At 46.4% G+C, this 22,509-nt stretch overlaps 1 protein-coding gene across 2 annotated transcripts in view; it reads right to left on the bottom strand.

Annotated features, from left to right (window-relative positions):
- Positions 1-22,509, bottom strand: part of IFT43 (intraflagellar transport 43) — a 46,354-nt gene that overhangs the window by 9,402 nt on the left and 14,443 nt on the right. For both annotated transcript variants that reach the window (XM_083837459.1, XM_083837460.1), the window contains 3 exons: positions 19,540-19,607; positions 6,982-7,014; positions 6,538-6,584 (listed from right to left, as the gene is read on the bottom strand). In XM_083837459.1, the coding sequence (XP_083693585.1) occupies positions 6,538-6,584; positions 6,982-7,014; positions 19,540-19,607 (148 nt within the window). The remainder of the gene's footprint in view (positions 1-6,537; positions 6,585-6,981; positions 7,015-19,539; positions 19,608-22,509) is intronic.

Raw genomic sequence — 22,509 nt, 5'->3', positions numbered from 1 at the left:
TACAGAGGCATCAGACAAAATCATTTTTAATTCAGCCACAACGCTCTGAGGATATTGCTAGCTAGATGGAGGACTGCCTGGGAGGTCGGGTGGTTCACTGAGACATCCGACTTGCTTTGATGAAGCGCCTTGCTTTCTCAGACTGCCCAGCACAGTATGACTTCTGCCTCATGTGACACTTTGCTGGGACAGGCGGCAGGCACATTTGCTACTGCCACAAAGCCTCTGCTCGGTTTCAGCCCCTGGGAAGCACGAAGAGAGATGCAGAGATACACTGCTGCAATGCCAGGAGCAAACCGAGGAATGGTTCGCTACAATGCAAACCAAGGAGCCGTGGCAGATGAGTCCCTGAGCTCTGTGCTGGGCTTCAACAGGCAGTAGCCTGTGCTGTATTGTGCAAGAAGACCAGGCACTGGCAGCTTTAAAAGACGAGGAACCTCTTAATGCACGGGTTTTTCACCAGCAGCATAGGACAGATGGAGTGGAGGCCAGGCTCAGGACCCAGAGTCCAACATATTCCTGAGGTTATCAGCATCTGCAGTGCCCAGACACCGCCCAGCCTTACCAACAGCCCACTGACAGAGTACTGTCCCTGCCCTCCTTTCCAGTAACATCTGCTTTCCTCTTTTCAAAGCTGTTCCCAGCTCCTTTGCAGTATTCCCCCGCTGGAACACACTTAGGAGGTGGTGGGGCAGCAGATGAGAAGGCATGAGGTACCGAGGGAGGGTCTGGTGGACTCAGGAGCACAAAATCCTCCCCAATAACACTGGAGATGAGTGATTTTGTGTTAGAGCATTAGTGTGGCAGAGAAAGAAGCTTCTCAAATGCTCCCGTGGAAGTATGTTCAGGAGCAGCCGTATCTGATTCTATTTCATCCTCTTCATGTAACGCTGGAAAAACAAGACAAACTACATTTCTTTTATGCTAAATCCTTAGGTTTTTTTTATTTTTTCTTATATATATTTATTAAAAAATGCCTCTTTGATCGGCAGCACCCATGACATTTCCACATCCAGCAACTCCTCAGAAGCCTCCCTCCCTCCACAGAAGGCCACCGCTGCTGACAGCCAGCTGGGTTTGATCAGAGCCACTCAGAATCGGATTTTCATAAGACAGATGAGGAATCTTACTGCTGCTCTCTCTCATATCAGATGAGAAACTAAGGGGGAGGGGGAACGGGTCCTGAGGGAACGACACTACAATCAAGGGCTACGCGGTTCTCTCTCTGTCCCTCCACTGCTGCAATTTTCAAAGAAGTTTGCCCTAGGCAGTTTTAAATGATGGTGTCTCAATTCTGTAATCATCTTTCAAGAGCTTTTTCTTAAAGGGTGTTTTAGGTAAACCTAGTCCGTCAACTACACTTATGGACTCAGCAATCACAGGACCAATATGGCTCTGTATCTACCATGTCGCAAAATTAGTGGTGGAAGATGCTCACCCAGACCACCTTTTTCAGCCCCAAACAAGCTGTGCTTGCTCCCTTGCAATTAAACTGCCCACTGCCCCCCTGACAAGTGGTTAGCCACTCCAAACAGCACTTCAGCCACATCTCTTGGGATATGTTATCTGCTCCACCCCATTCACTGTGCCTGCCAAGGCAGAGACTTCCCCGAACACCAGAGGCTCTAGATCCCAATGTTGTCAGCAGTCCCTGGAGGAGTTCAGGCTGGCCTGGACCAGCAGCAGAGGGGAAACCTTCAGGTTGGTCTGAGTTTGCCCTTCACTGCCCTTGCACAGAGATTCAGGGCAGTGCTGTATGGGAGCAGCCAAGGGGAGGGTGCTGGTGTGCTGACAGCGCCACACACAGAGTCACAGTGCAGAATCCAAGAAACCCAGCAGTTTCTGTCACCCTGCCCCAGGCTCCTCTCAGCCCACTCACACAACGTCCCAAACACCTTGTTTTCCTCTCGATCTCCATTGCACTGATGCACAGTGCTTTGAGTCCATTTAGCTCTGCTCAAACTGTTCCCAGTGCTGTCTCCCGAGCGTCTGAAGCTCCCACTCACCATCTCCCTGACAGTTCCTGCAGTTCCTCTTACCCTTCTGCCTAATGCTTGGCCAGTAGAGCTGCTTTCTCTGTCACAAACTCCTTGCAGTCACAGTCCCTGGAATCCACCAGCACTTGGTGCGTTCTGTAAAAACAGCAGCTCTCCGGGGAAGCAACCAGCAAACTTTGTCAGGAATGATGCAGGCAGCAATAACCCACACCCTGCTCTTACTCTCAGCTCTGTTTGGAGCAATTTCATCATTGGTGCATACCTGCATGCAGTTTGTGAGGTGTTTGGTGTTTTATGGCTCTATTTATTCCAAGTGCCAGATATCCCGTAAGGGCTGCCTCCCACCTGACAGGCAGATGTCACTCCCCAGGAGGATGCAGGGACCATGGCATGTGCCCATTTCTTTCTCTCTCTCTCCCTCTCTCTCTCTCTCTTCCTTTTTTTTTTTTTTTTTCATTCTGTTCAAATGCAAAGGAGCTACTGCCACATGCTAGAAGGGTAAGAAGTCCTTCTAAAAGTTTGACATTGTATAGAGAGGTCTCACCGTTAGCTCTGCTTCCTTGAGGAGGCTTCCCAGCAGGCAGGAAGGGGTTTTGCCTTGAGGGCACAGATCTAGTGACTGTCTCCCTGCAGCTTTCCTCACCTGCAGGTCAGGTTCAGGTTGTCTGCATAGCATAGTCAGGCTTTCATTTCAATCAGCTCTCTCATTCACACACACTATCTGCTTTAAAATAACAAGCCGTTGTTCCCACAGACAGAGAATCGCACGTGTCACAGCCCAGTCCTCCGAGAGAAGCCCTGTACTAGGAGCTGTGCATCCCCTGAGTAACAGACAGAAAAGGGGAAGGGACTTCTGAAGACGGGGAAACAGTCTGTGCAGGAAGGAGAGCTTGCAGAGAGGTGCCGATCTCAGCTAACAAGCCCCCACTGCAGTGCTGAGGGGAAAAGTCCAAGGGCAATGTATTGAAGATACAGGCATTGGGGGAGTGCAACCCAGCAGTGCAGAACAGGTGGACAAGAAAGGAACAAAGGGGAAGCTTTTAGCCAGCATGATGACGTAGCTGGCGGAGAGGCAGAGAGAAATGCCAGTACTTCTCACCCCAACAGGAAACAGCCCGTTGTAGCTGCATGTCAGAATGAGACACACAAACCGAGTAAAGCCAAATGAAATACCCAAGCAAAGCAGAAGCAGAGACTCTACTGTCCTGCTGGAGAAAGGAGCAAAGGAAAGGGAAAGCCCTTCAACGTGAACTCAATTGTCTGTTCTCCCACTTTATGACAAACAGTCTGTACTGGGGAGAAGCAGATCTTGAATGCTGCAGAGAAGGAAATAGCGCTCTGCAGACAGCACTTCTTAAACTCTGCTGATAGTCTCCCATCTCCCATCTCACGCAGTTTCCCTGCTGCGCAGCGCTCAGTCACTGCTGCCCATTTTCCCTGTTGACATGGACAGAAAATTGAGCAATTACCCTTAAACTCCTCTCTCTCAGATTGCCCAGATTGCTACATACATAGCATTAAGCCCCCAATTGCCCCTGGCCAAAAGTGACTCAACTAGGCCTGTCCTCTAGGAATTAAACACCTTTTTGTTGCTTATGAAGGTTTATTATTCCTCAAGTTGTGCTGCATTAAATCCTGTTAAAGCAGGAGCCCATGGTGCCGAGGAGCTGGGCCCCACCATGCCAGGGTTCAGTTGGACACGCATCAGCCTAGCAAAAATATGTTGTCCATTTTCTATGCCTATGTACTAACAGGTCCCAGTGTCTGTTCAGGAGGATGGGTGCTGAGCTCAGAGCAGGTGCTGTAGGAAACCCAAAAACCCGTCAACTGGACACACCAGAACTATTGCTGGAGAGACTTTTTCAAATCAGTCTTTCCAGCTTGGAGTTTTACAGGAGCAAATGGTGCTTTTAGTAAAACACATTTATTTGCTTCCTATAAACTCAAAACTGGCTCCTTTTTAAAATGGCTCTCTTGGCCTGGATAAGAAGAATTCCTATATGAATTCCTATCTTCCTATGTGAAGAAAAAATATGGATTAAAGAAAATGAATTCTGAGCAAAGCCTGAGCCAAGGTACTTACTGCACTTGTAGGATTTTGACAGTCTGTATTGTGCATTATGGATGACTTGCACCTTCTGGGTTTCCCTGTGCACCTGCAAGGAGTGGCTAGAACTGCTGATGGTTCCATGCACGTCCCTGTCTGGACCACCCACTTACGACCTTCCAGGTTATTTTGGTCTTTCCTCAGCCTTCCCACAGTCTGTGAAGCAACTGTCCTCTCCCAAAATCCCATGGAGATGAGTAATCAGATGCTATTTCATGCACAGTACGAATGGTAGTGAGAGAATTCTAGTTTTACTTCTGAAACTACAAGGCGTAATAAAACCTAAAGTCTCCACTTGGTTGTGACACCTTCCCTCCGTTCTCCACATGCCGAACCGTAGGCTCTGTCCAGGGCCTATGCTTTTTTAATGCTTCCTCCAATAGACTCCAAATTCTGAGCCTCTGGTCATTAGTGCCATACAAATGATCAAAACTGAGCACACTTCAGATACATAGCGCTATCATTTTAAGTGCACACAGTTTTGTCTTTCATTCTTTCAATAAAAGGTTGGACGGGGGACAAGCAATGTTAATGGAATGGTAGAGCTAACCTTTCTAACAGGTTAAAGGAAGGCAATCCAAACGTCTTGGTTGACAGCAGCAATCAGCAGGCAACCACACCTGTTCATATTAAGGCGTACAAGCTAACACATTATGCAGCACAAAATAACCATGACCCATCCTTGAGGACCCCCACACCAGGAAGGTCTGCGTGAAGGCAGGCCTATATGGCTCAATTTACAGCACAACTGCGCAGTGCTGCTCCCTGCCTTCTACACTGGGCAATTATTTATATCTCTCAGCTTATTCACAAAATTAATTTTAATTAGGTTCTGGAGTTTGTTTGTACATCAGTTTTCTTGACTGCAATTACTAAGCCCACACAGAAAGCAGCTCTCCCAGAATTAGCCTGTTTGCACTCCCTGTAGAAATAGGACCGCAAGCATGCAATGCACTGATCGTTTAGAGATTTTCCATCTGGAAATTAGATCTACAACCCAGCGTACCTGACTGTACTAGAAACTGCCTGGGTAGGAACCACAGCAAGATTAGCAGGATCCTTCTAACACATACATATAATCTAAAAATGAATTCTGAATAGCAAACAATCCAAAATCAACTATTAACCATAGGTTATGTACAGATAAATAAGTGTATTATGACTTACCATGTCTTCATGGCACATTCTGTATCAATTCTAGTCTGTACTTATTACCTGAGGTGTGGGAGCACTAAAAGTCACATGCTGCTAACATGTGGCAAGCATTTTTACACTTAGTTAGCAAAGAAAGTTATACTCTGCATATAAGCCCAAGTTTCAGTGAGAAGGACAGCACATATGCAAACAGTCAAAGGGCTATTCGGAACAGGCTATCAGCCTCACTGATGTATGCTGAAGTCTATGAAGCCCAAGAAACTTCCCAGAGGGGAAATTAAGTCTATTCTGATGATGCCAGTGTTGTGAAGGTGCCACTTCTGGCAGTCATATGTTGTAATGCTTAATTTGTCTGGAAGACCCAAATAAGCCTTCTACTCAGTCTCATTAACCATACTGATGTCTGATCCTTTGTGACTCCTACTAATTCTTCAAATACTTGAAGATATTTTACAGACGCAACATTTTATACACAGTATAAAATTCTTAGCCCTTGAAAATTTAGGAAGCTCCTAGAGACTTTAAAGAATTTCTATGTCCATAGTCTTATAGTACTTCATACTGTGGATTTTTCCTGAGCATTTTCTTGGTTTATCCAGTGCTAGAAGAGTAAGTGATATAAACTATAAAGAAAACTAGTGGTAAGTCAGGAGTCCAGTAGATTACACAGCAGCCTGTAGAGGGATGGGGTGGGATAACCTACCAGTACATATGTTTAGCTTATGCCCTCAGATATTGCATTTGGCAAGTGGATTCTTTAAATGAAGAATTCTCTCATGACAGAGGCCCCAAGAGAACTGTGCAGGCACTCGTCCTGACTGGCACAAGACTGGGGTGTTATCATAAAACACAAGAGGGGCTTTAAGTAGAGCCTGCTCTCACCTAAACTAGGGGACAGCAGTGCTTTCTATGCCTGCTCTTACCCTTTTATTGGTCTTTTAGCTCTCTTCTTACCCCAGTGCACTATTCTCCATATGGAAGTAATCACAGAGAAAAGTGTCCCCTTGACGCTTTCCTTCTTCCCCAAGGCTTTTTGTTATTCTGTTTTAATGAAGAGCCAGACTTAGACTGCAGGCTCACTTCCTCCTCCTCCTCTCTATCTCCTTTGCTCTCTCTCCCCATTTCAGCAGCTGGGAAACTTAAGCAGCTACCACATTTGTTTCCCTCCAGGGTGGTTCATTCCCTTGCCATTTCTAACCAGATGCCTCTGATCACTTTACTGGAGAACCCCCAGACATGCATGAAGGCAATTCTTGCAGTCAAGTAGGTAATCCTTACCTCCTCCATCACTTGATACCTCCAGGCTCTGCTGTCTGAGACGATGGCTGCAGCAAAACACAAGAAGGAAATAATTTCAAATGCAAGGCCAGAAAAGCATCCTGTGACCCCTTTTTCCCCACAAGCCTTGTACCTGAGACAAACCCCTAGGTTATCACAATGGCTTAGACAGCAGTGGCTGGTGTGAATCTGCTGGGAAAGCAGATGCTTCTCCCTCTTTCCATTATATGGGAGTGACAGAGCCGTCATCTTACTCCACACCCAGGGAACTACAGAGTGACCAGTCCTGACCCATACTGGGACACACGACATGAATTCATGCCAGGTTCTGCATCCTTCCCATGTTCCAGATCTTGGTGTACATGAATTTAGAGTTGCATGCCCCTTCTCCATGAAAACAGATATAAAGTTGTAAAAGAAGTCTTAGCAACAAGGGGAACTTACTCTTCTACTTCTTCCACATGCTTTTTTCCTGACCTGTAAGACAAGGAAAGGCTTATGTTTAGAAAAGGCTAGAAAAACTTTTTAAAAAAGCACACCTTTCCCTATATCACTCTTAATGTGCAAAACAGTTCCTGCACCTGGGTCTGATACCACACAATGCTCCTTTAAAAAGTAGTTCTGAGTAATCACTGAACCAAAGTCCCTGAATGCATCAGGTTAAAGCTGAATCATTTAGATCCCAAAGACAGCCAGACACGGGTACAGTGAGAGCAACACACACTGTTTTTTTGTTGTCTTTTTATTTTTTTTTTTTGAGTTTCTCAGATCCTTTTTCATCCTCTCTGCCATCAGCTGTGGGTAAAGCTTGCCTTACCTGAGTACGGAGGTCAGCATATTAGGAGTGAAGAAGAAGGCATACTTTGTCTATCTACCCCCGAGAGATCGACAGGTTCTTCCTGCCCCTGGTTGTGCTTAAAGATTATCTGGTTGCCTTTGCAGGTTAGGAGCCCCACTTGAGCTGGCCAAGTTCAGGTCAGACACGCTGTCGCTGCAGTAAATCAGGGTTGATCCAGCTGAGTTAACAGGAGTTCATAATAATAACGTTGAGGGGGGAAGGCACTGGCAAATGGCAGCTCCCTTGCTCTCCACCCCAGCAAGCCCAGAAGTAATTCAGTTCCAATTAGGGACGCTTGTTCAATATTCAAAATGTAAAACATGGAGGTTGCTGAACCAGCACTTTGAAAAGTTAATTAAATGCCAGGTTTCTTTTTAGCAGATACTCCATCACTCGCTGATTGCTTTGGCCATTTTGCAGAGTGAAGTTTCATCTCTATGTGTTGGGAATAAATATTCTCCCCTCCCTTAAGTCAGGGCACCATGACAAGGGATACATGGGGCTCTCCCCTACCACATGCACTGTCCCAAGACACACCAAGATGCAAGAGAAGCTGCTTCATTGCCTTGCACAGCTCCTTTCAAAGCAGTTGCGTGATATGGGGCAGACTTTTTATCAGTTCTCTGTTCTGGCAGGCCACCATCCTCATCTAGTTCTCCTGTGAACAGTCTGCTCTTGTAAGAGCAAGGAGCAGGATACAGAGGATATCTAGCTATGAGAAGGAGAAAGCCCTTTGTCTCCACTGCTCTCCTTGGAGCTTGCAGTCTGTGAGAAGCTAAAAATGAGACCAAATCAGTGATGTGAGCTCTATAACATCCACTGCTATGGTCAGAACTGCAGCCATATAAGTGACATCTGCACCCAAGCTTTCAGCTACATCTGCACACTTCGGTTCACGACAAAGCAGAAGTACAATGGAGTTGGGGAATTCAGGAGCGTTCTTTCAGTGAGAAGCAATTGTCCAGTTGCATCCTTTTCCCCAGTTTTGTGAAGCCCCTGATACTATGGAGACAGGAAGGAATGGCTCTAGAGAGCCCACTGCCAGCTCATGCTGGTGTATGGTATCTGAAAAGACAGATATGAAAAGATGATGCAAGATTTATCTTATCTCTCCCCCTTCTGCCTTCACAGAACTGCTTCCCACACCCTGTCTTCGGACCCTTGCCCTCACAGTGGGATCATTTCCTGGAGGTTCAATCTAGCCTCTTCTTAGCATGATCCCATACTCTTGATAATTGTCCAGCCCCAAATAACCCTTTTCTTTCCATCAGTACTCACACTTCTTACATCCTTGCTCATTGCCTGTCCCCAGGCAAGAGTGCAACACTCCAGATGCTTCTACTTCCCAGGAGAGGGCCTTGCTATCGTAAGCAATTTCTGTTTCTTTTTCCTGAGCTCCCTGTCATGGCAGAAATCCAGGTGGCCCAATGGGAAGGCAGTTGTAAGTTAGTCCTAGAGGCAGAGACTATTACGCTCATTCTCAGACTTAAAACGTTCCCAGCTTTTCCTGGTTATGTTAGAAAAGGATTCATCGAGGGCAATAGGCAAACATACACAGTGAGAATTCACCTTACTGTTCGAGATGACTCCAAATCTGGGCAGCTTTGCTGCAGGTCCCAATGCCCTTGCTTAGGTTTAATCTTCTGCTCTCACTCACATTTTCATATTTTGTACAATACACTCAGACTTCTACACATTTCAAGTAGTGTAGTTTCAGCATTCCCAAAACTATCTGCAGATTTGCCAGATAGCTTTACTTCATTATGAGATAGCTGCACTGTACTGGAGAAAATGGTAATTTGGGGAATAAAGTCATAAGCAAGGAGAGGACAAGAGTACTGCCCACTTTAATGCTAGAGTCTGGGTGTTAGGACTCTCTCCCATCAAACAGGACAGTTCTCTCCTGGGCACGCTAAAGCCCCACTGTCAGCCCCTCCAGGGGAATACCCCAGCCCCCATGCTTCAGGGCACAAAGGTGGCAGTGGATGATGCCAGCCTCTCGTGTTGACAGTACCGTGGTTTACACAGAGCATTTAACTACCAGGGGAAGTAGAGCAGGAGCTAGAAATGACTGCTGTTCTGTTTAGGAGAGACATCTGCTTTCAGTCACCTGCACTACAGAGGTTTGTTAATATATGACTTGGAACAGCATCAATTGATGAAACTGGCATTTCAAACCAGCTCACAGGTAGAGAACTATCTGGGATTTATGGTATGAAATTTCTGGAGTGCTGGCAGAAATTGCAGGAAACCCTATGTGGCCTTGATGACCAAGCTACTAGGTAAAGAAGATACCAACCAGCTTACTATTTCCTTTCTTTTTTTTTTATGGAGCCTTAAACACAGAGTCTTCCTTTTGTTTTGTTTAATGACATGTTACTACTTAATTCCTTGTTTCAGGCTGGAAAACAATTACAAAATATTTTTGATTTGTTCCTGACTAATGTTTTGCTTTTTTGACCCTACTGCATTATCTAAATCTACCTAACAAAGTGACCCTGAGAGAAAACACAAGCTTTGCCCGATGTCTTAAAGTTAAAAACCTTCAAGGCAGTAAGGAAAGAAAGGTGTTAACAGACCCTTAAAATGTGCTCTGCCTCCAACCCTGTGGACTTCATAAGCTTAGCTGAGGGCTAAGCAATAGATGGAGATACTGTTCTGGCAGAACCAGCCACCTGCCTGTCCCTTTGGTCTCCAGGTGCTGTTGAAAGCCCTGCAGGCATTCTTTGTGAAGTTACCATGCTGCTTTAAGTATAGTGGGGTACCCAGTCCTGAGAAGTGTCTCAGCTTATCAATGCCAACTGCAACATGCTGAGACCAACATTTCATCCTGTAGGAATACCATGCCTGGCTACACAGCATCCTCCCCATCCACCACAAGGGCACAGCTTTCTAGTGATGAGTGGAAGCAGGCACTGAAGAATCCAGACTGTAAACTCAAGCCAATATCGATAGATTTCCTACCTTTTTCTTGTGCTCTCAGCAGCAAGTGCGCTTGCCCTGGTCTGTTTTCTCCAGCAGGAGGCACAGCACAGGGAAGGCAGCAACAAGCATCCACAAAATGAACAATTGTGTAAGAACTATAGAATACAACACAATACAACAGTTCCGCTGGAAGGGACCTCCAGAGATCATTGAGTCCAACTGCCTGACCACTTCAGGGCTAACCAAAGTTAAAGCAGATTATTAAGGGCATTCTCCAAGTGCCTCTTGAACACTGACAGGCATGGGGCATCAACCACCTCACTAGGCAGCCTGTCCAGTGTTTGACCACCCTTATGGTAACAAACTTTTTCTTACATCCAGCCTGAACTTCCCATGGCAGGGCTTTGTGTGTATAGATACATCCATTCACGTAAGGGCAAACAAAATAAAGCAATCTTGCGAGCAGTGCTCAGAAATGCATTGTCCGGTATATATTATATACCAACGACCATCAGTTTTTGCGAGAGTGATACCTCTGTTTCTCTCATTCCTTCTGATAGGCCCACTGCTTCTGGATGGCCAAAGAACATGGACTGACCCTGTCATCTTTAAACTTTGTTTCATTTCAGGGCTGTCTGTGCTCCCAAACAGAACCAAAATCCTAGAGTATTCCCTCAGGCTTTGGCCAGCTGCTGATCCCCTCTCTGTTTCAGGGTGTCGGACGGCTGAGAAACTGGGCAGAAGACCCCCGACAGACCCCAGTTCACCTTGCTATACAACTCCTACTACGCAGCACCTATTTCTCTCCAAGCTGTGTGCTGCGGCAGAAGATACAAATCCGATCTCACTCTCGAGCGCTGAGTTAGCTCAGTTGTGGCCAGCAGGAATCCTCCCTCCGTGTTAATGCCAGGGGGCTGAGTCTCAAAAACGAGGCTTTCCCCCAGCGGCACCCCAGCACCCAGCTCAGCCGGCTGGGAGCTTCCTAGAGCCGTGCTGAAGGGTGAAAGGCAGGTCTAATGTAGACATGATCTCCGTTAAACTGTTTCTTTCTCATTTAATGGCCTACCACGGAGATCTAAATGGAGATAAAGTAGCAGGGCTCAGAGAACAGCCAGGATGCTATCTTTATGCGGCATGACAATGTGCAGTCCTTAATTACACACCGTTAACCTATTTTAAGCAGGGGACATAACTGGGATGAATGGGGGGAAACGTCCTTGAAACCTCCTAATGCCCACAGCTCGCGGGGGCCGCGGCTGGCTGAGGGGGGCCGGAGACCGGCACCTCACCGCATAGGGTTCCCCCCAGCTCCGCCCCGGGGCCTGGAGGCAGCGGGGCCCCGGGGAGGGGCGAGAACCGGGCCGCGGCCGCTCGGGGCTGAGCCCCGTGAGGCGGCGGGGGGCGGCGGAGGCCTCAGGCGGGCCGCGGCCGCCCTCTGCCGGGCGTCGGCGGCGGCTGCCGGGGCCGTGAGGGGACTTGTTGCCGTGGGGCGGGCGTGCCGAGGGCGGAGGGTGCGGGTGTTTCACAGGGCCTGGCGTGTCTGAACCGCTTCTCGGCGTGAATCACGCGGAGCCAGAAAAGTGCTTCAAGCTGCCCTCTTGCTAAAAGGAAAAAAAAAGGGGGGGGGGGGGGGAATGTCCTGGTGTTGGAGATGTGTCTTGTTTTGAGAGAGCAGGGTGATCAAAGGGAGAGCAGAGAGGGGCTGTGTTCTGGGCAGCGTTCTGCCTGCGTGCTTCCGTCCCAAACCATACCCACCGGTATGGCTTGGCTTGATCTGCAGGGAGACACGAAGCCTTTTGCCTCTGGGGCACTGACTGTAATTCAGGTCTAGGCCTGAGGGAGGGGAAAAACATGATTTAAAAAAAAAAAGAAAAGGACATTGTACGCTCTTGCTCAAGTATTTTTTTAGTGCCCATCACCACAGCGACTGGGTGGTGAGCCACGAGTTGCAGCTTGTTCAATAGCCTAAGGCACAGCTAGTTACACATCCACAGTGACGCACAGGCGTGAACTGATCGGCTCTCCCAGCTCTCCAAGTGTGGGCCTCGGCCACTGTTTGTTTGCTGAGGCACAGGGAGTGAAAAACACTCATCAGAGCTGTACAGAACCACAGCCCATGCTGGAAAGGAGTACCACAGCCCATCTTCTCCCCTATTCCATTTCACCTTCCTTGGGGCTCCCTTCAGTTGTTCAAGTTTCTATCCCCTCTCCTGTGGCAGCCTGGAAAAGGCAGGTTTGTCATGATAAAATCAGGGAGTTAAATCTCTACATCTCCTAAAATCAAGGCAGGCTTTGCCGTCAATTTCAGCAGAGCCAGGACTACAAGGAGCCTTTATTTCTGTCACTGCGTGGCACCTCACAGCCCTCTGCTTCCAGACACTGGGACACACGGATGTATGTCTGCATCTCCTCAGTGGGGTTTTGGGCAGACACACGTGTGTGGAACCTGCAATGGTCCCACAGATGACTTTCCAGCACCTCACAGGCTCCCTGGGGTGCCTGGCCCACATGTTGAGCACACTGCCCAGAGCACTGCATGGGAGGAAGAAGGACCCGATAGATGCTGTGGCTAACCAGCTCGAGCTGAAACGAGCTTATGAGGCACTCATTATTCAAACTGTAACAAAAAATGTTCTTTCTCCTCATGTCCTAATACACAGGCTTGCTTAACAGAAGCAAGTAAGGAGGAAAGCTCTGGCAAGCAGGACTTTAGGAACTGGCACAAGGGAACAAGCGGACAGACGGAGTTCACAGGGGTCACTGAACCTCAGCCTACTCAGTGCAGCGGCCCCGTAACAGATGTTCCCAGGGCTCCCCAACTCGCTCACTGGTAAAGAGCTGACCAGCAGAGCTGCTCAGAGCTCCCACCGAGCAACAGAAAAAACAACAACACTCAATACAAATTCCTGCTGTGTGGGAAAACAGCGCTGCAGTTTCTGGAGGTATCCACCACACATCTTCGTTCCCTGAGAACAGGGGCTCCTGTCCAAGAGATCACGTCTTCGGTCTCCAGTAACCACCAGGGCCAACTCTCACACCAAATGGCTCCTGAGGTTACAGGAGCATTGCAGTTTCCATTTAAAGGGAAACATACACTGCTGATCCCCATGGTTACACAGAAAAACTGACTGCTAAAGGGGACAGAACTAGAAAGGAAAGAAAAAGAACCCAAGCTTGCTTGCCTTTTTTTTTTTTTTTCCAAATCCCACAACAGAAAACAAACTCTTCAGTCTGTAGGACCTGGCCAAAGTCCTTTTATTTGTGATTGGCCTCACTGAAAACATTTAAATTAAAAAAAAATCCAAAGAACTAGGCATTTGTTACCAAGTGCCACCTTGTGCTATCATCTGAGAGCCACAGTTCTGGAAGAAGGCATTTTAAGAACTTGGGTTAAGGACTTCAGAATAGTAGAGGGGTGATATGGGGATAGGGGAGGACAGAGAGGGAAATAGGGTCAAAGCAGCAGATCAGATCATCTTAGGTCTCTTTCCACAGGTACACTGCATTAAGTCAGACTTCACAGTCAATTTAAAGGTGACCTACAAAGGCCAAACAAGTTTTTAGCCTTGGCTTTGATGTATACAAAAGGGTTGGTTGCAAGTTGTCTTCAAGAGGATTTTGGTTTTTTAAACTCAAAATATTTGGGAGAGCAAGAATGGTCTCCCGTGGATGTGCTGGTAAATTCCTTGGAGATGCAAAGAACTAAGGAAGGAAAATCAGAGAGACTTCACCGTGAGCACACTTTGCCACCTCAGCAGCTTACCTGGACTGTTACCAAAATGTCAGACTCCCAGTTTTGTCATGCAAATTCCATTGTCTAGGGTAGGTAGACTTTACAACCTTATTAGTTCTTCAGCTGCTTAGTATCTTTCAGGAAAAAGCCAAAGAAAACTTCACTAATAAAGAAAAACATCAGCAGAAATATAGCTTAAAAAAAAAAAAGAAGAAAAAAGCCCAACTCTTTTTCGAGGTTCCTCTGAGCATTGCAAAGACACAAGTATGGGCATAAGCCTAGCATTTTCCCTTTGCAGGAAACCCTTGCAAGTCACACTGTGCAGGATTAAAAGGAAAAAAAATCCCCCATCACAGCCATGCTACTGAGGGATTCTCAGGTGACTCTTTTGTCTTTTAGGGAGTTTCATTTTTCTGCCAGTTATCTTTACTGAGTCTAAACAGAAACACCAAGGAGAGCTCACCCCAGCAATGACATGGAGGGACAAGAGGACAAGAGCCTGTTAGCATTCCTGGAACATCCAGCTTATTAAAAAAAAAAAAAAAAAAAAAAGGAGGGAGAGAGAAGGAGAGGAAAAAACCCACCCTGGGCCTGCAGCTTACCGCCATCTTGATGTCCTTGATGCGTGCCGATGGTGTGGAGGCGGCTGGCACCAGAACAGCCCAAGAGAAGGAATGAGAGGCCAATGGAGATTTATGTGAGGAGAGTGAGATGGACAAGGTAAAATTGTCAGGAGGAGTTGTTAGAAAGTAAAATATATTGTGACAATTCCACTCCTGCCGTTCATCAATAAACTGACAGATCATTTAGTGTCAATTAGGAGTGATAGATGGACAAGTCCCCATGATCCTGGGCCAAAATTAATGGCTGGGAGGGAGAGGGTGATTGAAAATGACGGCTGACATTGAGAGGAAAGTCCTGAAGGTCCCCAAGGGGCCATTACTTGCCTCATTCCCTTGCAGATCAATGCAGGGACAAACCCAAAAACAGACACTTCAAGACAAAACTTAATCAGACTTCCTTTTCTTTCGTCTCCTTCTAAGTTGTGCCCCCTCACTTGGTAGCCTCAGTCCTTTGTACCTCTACTGTGCTCATCTCTGAGGACATCCACAGATGGCTGCAGGATGCAGAGGGAAGCTGCTGTCTTCCCCACAGCCAGAAGCCTGGCTCTGCTCCTAACATGGCAGCGTCACAAGGAAGCCCAGCCTGAGATTTATCTCAACATTGCTGGACTGGGAGTAGAGGGCAGACGCAATGACACGAGCTTTCCCCTGCCATGCCAGATAGAGAAACTCATGAGCACTTTACTACTCCCACTTGCAAGACAGGGATGGCCAGAGGTTCTATAAACCAGACACTCTTGAGGATCATTTCATATAGATACAACTCAGGATAGTTTAAGCCCATCTTTTTGAAACAGGAGGTTTTTAACTTTAGCTACCTCTAGAGACCTTGAATCATAAAAAACCTTAATCTCTTAAATAACTTTCCTCCAGCTCCAGGGTGCAATCTCACCACTGCCCACCCTCCAGAGCCCTAAATTATGTCTACACATTGCTTGGGTTACCAAAACTGTTCCGCTCTAAAGGTCACCCCAACTGCATCCACTTCCTTCTGACAGGGCCTTGATATCCTGTGAAATGCATTCCTGGACACTGTACCAACACACGTTCCAAATTGTTCTGGTCATTCTCCTAAACAAGCCTTGATTATTCCAACTCGGTATGACCTACCCCTCAGAAGGGAGAGATTTCAGCTGTGGCTGGAGCACCTGTTGCTAAAATGCCAGGATCCCTATAGAAGAGAGGAGATACACGTGCAGGCGCTGGAAGGGATTTCCTCCTGAAAGCAGCACTTGCTTTTTGCTTGGAGGGCCACCTGAAATGAGCTGTGTTTATTCCACAACAACCCCAGCTGCTGCCTGGAGAACTGCATGAAATTTAAGGGGCTCACCACAGGGAGGTTTCAAGACCAAAGGGAACAAGGACCCAGGTAAACTGGAAGTGTTCCTAGAAGAAAAGAAAGAAGAAAAAAAAAAAAGAAAAGAAAAAGAAAAGAAAGAAACATACTAACAGGGACAAAAATGGAAGAAATTCTGCAAGGATAATCAGCTATAAGTAAAGTCTGATAGATGAGATCAGCACAAGCTGGAATTAAACGGATCTTGGAAGCACCTCTCCTTTGTCAAATCCTCACTAGTGTGCAAAACTGAGTTCCCATTTCCTTTTCCCATTGGCAGGCACTTTGTGTTTCTTCCTTCTGATGCAGGAGATAACTCGACAATAAAACCTCTGCTTTGCTTGTCACAAGTGTCAACACTGATGTCATTAAGGACATCAGCACAGCCTTCAGAATGGCACTTGGGCTCCATCCAGTGGTTGGAGAGCTGCTTCTCTAGAAAAAATCTGATGTAATTACTGTTATTTATATAATCTCAGCAGGGTACTAGGACCCAAGTGGCTGCCTAGGTTCTTGGCTGATCCCCTTTCCTGTAACACTGCGGCTACAATATTGCTGGGGCAGCAAGGGGACTGCCTCTTCTCACAGAGAGCTGTTGTCTCTCTGTACAAATTAAAATAAGTACAGCAGCTTCAGTTGCAGAGGGCCCTCTCAGCAAGGAATAAAAATTCTTCTGTCACTATTTTGCACCATTTATTTGCTGATAGCAGAGGCCAAGTCTGAGGGTTTGCTCAGACGCTTATCTGCAGCGCTCATTATTACCCATATTTACAAAATGGAACTCCTAGTAATGACAGATGTTTTACAGAGGTTCTGGAAGTTCAAAGAAATCTCCCCATGCTTGACTTTTGAAAATTTATCCAAAAAAAAAAAAAAGACACCATTTCAATAGTTCAATAGTTGGGAATTTAAATATCTGACACTATGCTATGGGGACTTGTGATAAAATTACTTTATCCTACTTCCACACAATCTGTGCAAATTAATTTTAAAACCAGTTACAGGCTGGAAAACTTTAAGGGGTCTCCGTCTCTTCTTATCTTGGAATAGTCTGAGACAGCACTAGTCTGATGGAAGGAACCAGCAAGATGGTGAGAATATCTGCAAGTTTACCTAGGTATGACAAGATCTGGGCAGGTAAGGGACTAGAAAGGAGCAGCAAAGGTAGAAAAAACAGAAAACCACATTGCAAATGAAATTCTACTCTAACACGTCCCAAATGGAAATACAATTTCAAATCATCATTTCACACTGATAAGACTTTGAACTAGAAATACAACAGAAAAGAGTTTAAGTATCCCTGCAGGGAAAGCAACAAGTATGCAGTTGCAACTGGCTGAATCTGTCAGAAACAGAACTAAAAGCTTAGACCTCAAATAGGGAAGAGAACACACAGACAGTGACAAGAGTACTTCACAAGTGGCTGCAGTATCCCATCTGACCTACAACATATTCACACAACATAGAAAATTGAACTGCAGCCACTCTGCTCACCCTTTCTTTCTAAGCAAAAGATCACGGATTTCAATACTGTCAGTTTGAAATTACTTAAAATTACTGAAAGCAGTATGCTTCCCAAGCGTAGGCTCAGTTACACTGGCACAGGAGTCCTTATAGCTGCACCAGATATATCAAAAGAAGCATGTTATTCTAGTGTAATTACATCTCCCCTAGTGAAATTGGAGCAAGTCAACACGATGGGCTTCCAAACTGAGTCAAATTGGTAGAAAAGCTGTGGGGAGATAAAGCCTGAGAAAACAGAAACAAGAAAGCTGCAGCAACATTGGTATGACATCAGCCGATGACTCAGACTTTTCACATGAGGGCTTTACTCTGGGATATGTCACAAAGACAGCCGCACAGGCCAGCATCTCAGACTTTTCTGAGGAAGAGAAGGAGAGAGGGAGAGAGATCACCCTGTTGAGAATCCGCCGCTGAAGGAAAGAACTGTCAGGGAAACAGTTGTACAAGTCTCATCCCTCCTATGCCTAAAGAAAGTCAGAACAAGACTTGCCATCATAAAATGCATTCCATAAAAGCTCTTAATACAAAGGAAGAGAATGCTGTCAGATAAGGCATGATACTGTATGCGTGAAAGAGCAAGGGGCACGTCTTCATCTCACATCCCACTGGGCAGGGTCATACAGGTAGAAAGGTCTGCAGCCCCCTAGCTCCTGTTCTGCTTCTTCAGCTGAATTGTGTCCAACCTCGTAGGAGCGTTTACTCCAAGCACCTGCTGTATCTATAAACCGTGCAATTGGGATGCTAGAGAGGTATCACTGACAGCTACTGCAATCTATCAGATGAGGCTGAAGTTAAACCATGGAAAACATCCTAGAGTAGCACACAGCACAGTGTCATTACATTAGGAACCCACACACTGTCCTTCAGGGCACATTAGGCTCAGTCTTGAATAACTATATTAGCTCCTATCCAGTCCCTCACGTAGCCACCAATTACATGATTTATTTTTCCTAAGCAATGCAATTCACCCTTGTTCTCTGCTATCACATTTCCATAAAGCTTCTACTTGGTTCTACAAAGAGCTGATTTATTCTTCGGAGACAAACAAAGAGCGATAATTTTCCCAGAAAAGTACTGTTTTCCAGAATATCGACAACCTTTCTCACCTCCTAAGAAATACTGACTACGTAACAGGTCTCTGGATGCTCTGTCCCATTCTCAGGGTTCCAGGAAAGAAAATATATGACTTTTCCAGAAATCTGAGTGCCTCCAAAGCACATGTCCAGACATATACACTCTTACTATAGGCCTTAATGTATACAAGCGATCTCATACCGCTCCATGGCAGAGGCCTTCAGTTCAGTGAATAGAAAATATAACACCAGCATAACTTCACAGCTTAAAAAATAATTAATAGATTGAAATCTCCTCCTAGTCTGAACTATCTTTTGGTTTTGATACCCATTCTATTAGCATGTCTGAATATTTCCTTTCTATTAGATGTCCTTCATAAGCATCAGGCTTCTCAACATACATTACACCATTTGTACAGTTTTTTCTTTCATCTCTTCTCTCTGACCATCTCCATCCATCTCCATTATAGCACAACCCCATACACACATACACATTGACAAATTTGACCTTTACTGTCAAGGCTAATCACTAAATCCCGAACTGTTCATTGCACGCTTGTCAGTGGGACACTGTCATGTGTCACTCTCCTGGAAAGGATGCAGGCAGTCAAATCCCACCCCACCAGCTCCTGTATTTAACATGCTCATTATGTTCTTGGGCTCCTTTCAGTTACTACACCAGGTGAGGAACACACCGACTCCCACAGACATAGGCGTGTACACACTTCTGAGCCCAGCCAGAAGTGTCAAATTATAAAGAGCATTTGCTAGTGGAACCGTGCAGGAGCAACACTTCAAATGGTTTCAAGGAGTTACAAGGATAGCGGAGATACAGGCCATCTGCAAGATTCAGAATATTTTTTTCCAATGCCTGCGGCAGTAAAGCCCAACCAGTGATGTTCAGTTAATCCATGCCTAAGCTCTTAATAAAAAAAGAGGTGAGTACTCACTTGGTAGGTGCCAGTACAGGATCATCTGCCCAGCCTCCTTGCCGGCGTGGGGGTTTGGGTGGTGGATCCTTTAAAAGAGGAGAGACACGTTACAGCCAGCTCCAGTCAAGCCGAAGTCAAGCCATTTCTGACACCAGGTTCGCACATACTAAAGTAACAACTTACCAAACTGAGAGACAATGTTTAAGATGCTGTTTAATCATAAATAAAAGGAAGAGATATATTGCAGGACAGTTTTTTAAGTGTCTTTGTAAGCAAAAGATGTACCACTTGTCAACATCTTGCCAAGTTGCAGGTCTGTGTGTCTTTGACTTGCCCAAGACACAAAGGAGATTTGATCTGCAGAGGACGCGCTGTTCAAGGCACGTTTCACGGGGAACACCTTCATTACCTATATTCACATTTCAGCTGGGAGCATCGCATTTTACATGTTTGCTAGGGCACAGGTCAGGCAGCACACCTTTTAGACAACTCATTTTAGATGAGGAATTGTTCCCTCAAAGTGTCTGCTTTTCTCCATGGGCTAGAATAGGAAGTTAGACAAGTTCAGATATGGACAGACACACCAAAGACCTCTAAAATTAGGGGAGACGAACCCTAACACCACCACCACTTCTGAAACGCTAAAGGGAAAGTTCATTTGGAGCTTAAAGACACTCCCTGCTATGTTCTTGCACTGTCTTGTGTGGCACTCCGCCACATGGCAAGAGAAGACAAGCATTCAGCTTGGGGCTTACGATGGGAATTTTCAAAGACTGGGCGCACCGTGTGGGAGCTGCCCATCGTCTTCTGTAGTCTGGGGCTCAGCCCCCTGCCTGAAGCACCTCGTACAGCAGTGTCTTCAGTGTTTTGTGTGGCAGGCAGTGGTGAAAGCAGGGGAGCAAGGTGAACCCCGTGGATGAACTTAAGTTTATGTAGCTTCCAGTTGATGGTGCCCAGCTGCACAGACCTGTGAAAGGACCATTGGAAGAAGGGATAATTGGGTAAAAGTGATGTCTGAAAGTGAGGAAAACATGGTCAATGCAAAGGTGTCTAAGCTAGAGAAATGGAGAGGGGACATGTGGCTCCCACAGCTTTTAAGAAAGGGAACGGACTGGGTGACTCCTGAGGGTTTCTGACTTCACAGAGGGGAGCTTGCATGTGTGGTGGGGTCAGCCCCGAGCCAAAGCCAAATTGTCTCTTGCCACAGATGAGGAAGGGGCTGAGCTAACCCCTGATGGTAGGGGTCTCCCGTGTTTATTTCTTGAAGCAGAAGCATTGTTTGTGAGTGTGGGAAATGAAGAGAGCCTGCCAGGGGCAGCCGCTGCCTGCTGCAGGGAAGGGGCACGACCCTGCATAGCTCCCTGATAGGAGCAAAAATAGTCATTCTCCAAAAATAAACAGGGAGCAGGAATGAGGCAGGAGCCGCAGTCCCAAAATACCAGCTTTCTTCGGCAAAGGGAGCACAGGAGGGCAGAGGGACAGGCAGGGAGCGTGAAACGCAGGAAACAGCCTCCTTATATGGGCTCATCCGCAGGGGACAGAGCTCAGCCGACTGGAATGGCCATGTCACAGAATGTGAAGCCTTCGGGGGCCCAAGTGAATGGAGTTTTCTGATCTTTAAATGATTCCCCCAGATTCTTAAGATGCCAAACCAGAGAAGAGGCTGCAGTGCCAAAAAAGGAGCATTTTGAATTCGGTTGATCTGGACACACCCAGAGCCCAGGAAAAAGGGGAAAAACACACCACATATGGGCGTGCGTGCCCACATAAACATCCCTATTCCCATTACACACACCCCTACCTCAAAAACACACTCCCTCCCACGCTGATCCTTCCCATGCAAACAACTCTTCTCCCTCCTCCCCGCACGCCATCCCCCAGATCAGCAGCGGCCCACGTTCCCTTACAACTCCTCGCAAAGGCACACCGAGGTACACACGTGCTGCCAAAGAGCTTGGGCAGAAGGCTGAGGGAAAACAGCATCTCCAGAGCATTCCCATGTACTTGCAAATTCAAAAACCCCATCCCCAAAACTAGTCTTTAACTCCAAGATAAGTCAAGCTGGGCACTCCAGATGAAAGGGTGCTGAGAATGACTGCCCCAGTGCTTGCGCAGGACATGGCTCCATTGTGATTAGGGGCTTGATTCCAGCATCCGCCCAATTTTATAAAGTTTTCCCAACGATCATACGCATCAGGCAACCGCGAATGTCTGTCAGACCCTGACAAACAGCTCACATATACCTACAGGCCTTCTATTCCTCTTGCAATAAATCAGGCAATTCTTTTCGAACTGCCCACAGGAGCACTAGCAACAGGAAAGGCAATGTTAACTGTCAGCCGAGGATAAATAGTTTTTCTTCGTCGGTTGCCTGTAAAGTGCCATAATAAGGTCACACGCCACATGCACTTTTGTCAAGTAAATAAACTTACCTTCATATGCCTTCCCGTTTCTAAAATGTAATTTACAATTGAGAATGCAACGTCGTGCATGGCGATAATGTGGTCATGGTTAGGGACCTTGCAGCTGCAAGCAAGAGCTTGAGGGAGAAAGTGAGAAGAATGTCAAGCCCAGAGGGAGCAGGGCAGAAATGGCAGATGTAGTTCTTCTGTAATGGAGCAAACAGGCTCCTGAACACACTTTTCTGATGAAAAAGACTGTGGGCTTTAAATGATTAGCACCTGTTGGTACTATGTGCTATATCTTGGGCAAGAGTTTTATTATATAAAGCTATGAACCCAAAGGAATTTAGCATTCAAAACACTGAGACTCCACCAGCTCCTGACAACAGTGTCCTCTCATGTCCTCTCTCAACCACACCACTAACTAACCACTTGTTTGCTGTGGTTTGCTTTTCTGCTTAAGTTTTCCAGTTATCTCCAGAAGATTTTCCGTACCTTAGTTTCTGCAGATTGTCTGCTTGTATGGGCATGTTGCCATGGTCTTATTTTATTTCTTCTCAGAAATTCAGTTCAGTGCCATTTTCAT

The sequence above is a fragment of the Anser anser genome, assembly GCF_964211835.1.
Source record: "Anser anser genome assembly, chromosome: 5".
NCBI classification, from domain to species: domain Eukaryota; kingdom Metazoa; phylum Chordata; class Aves; order Anseriformes; family Anatidae; genus Anser; species Anser anser.
Note: the sequence above shows the minus strand (reverse complement) of the source record. Positions and strands in the feature narration are given on the sequence as shown.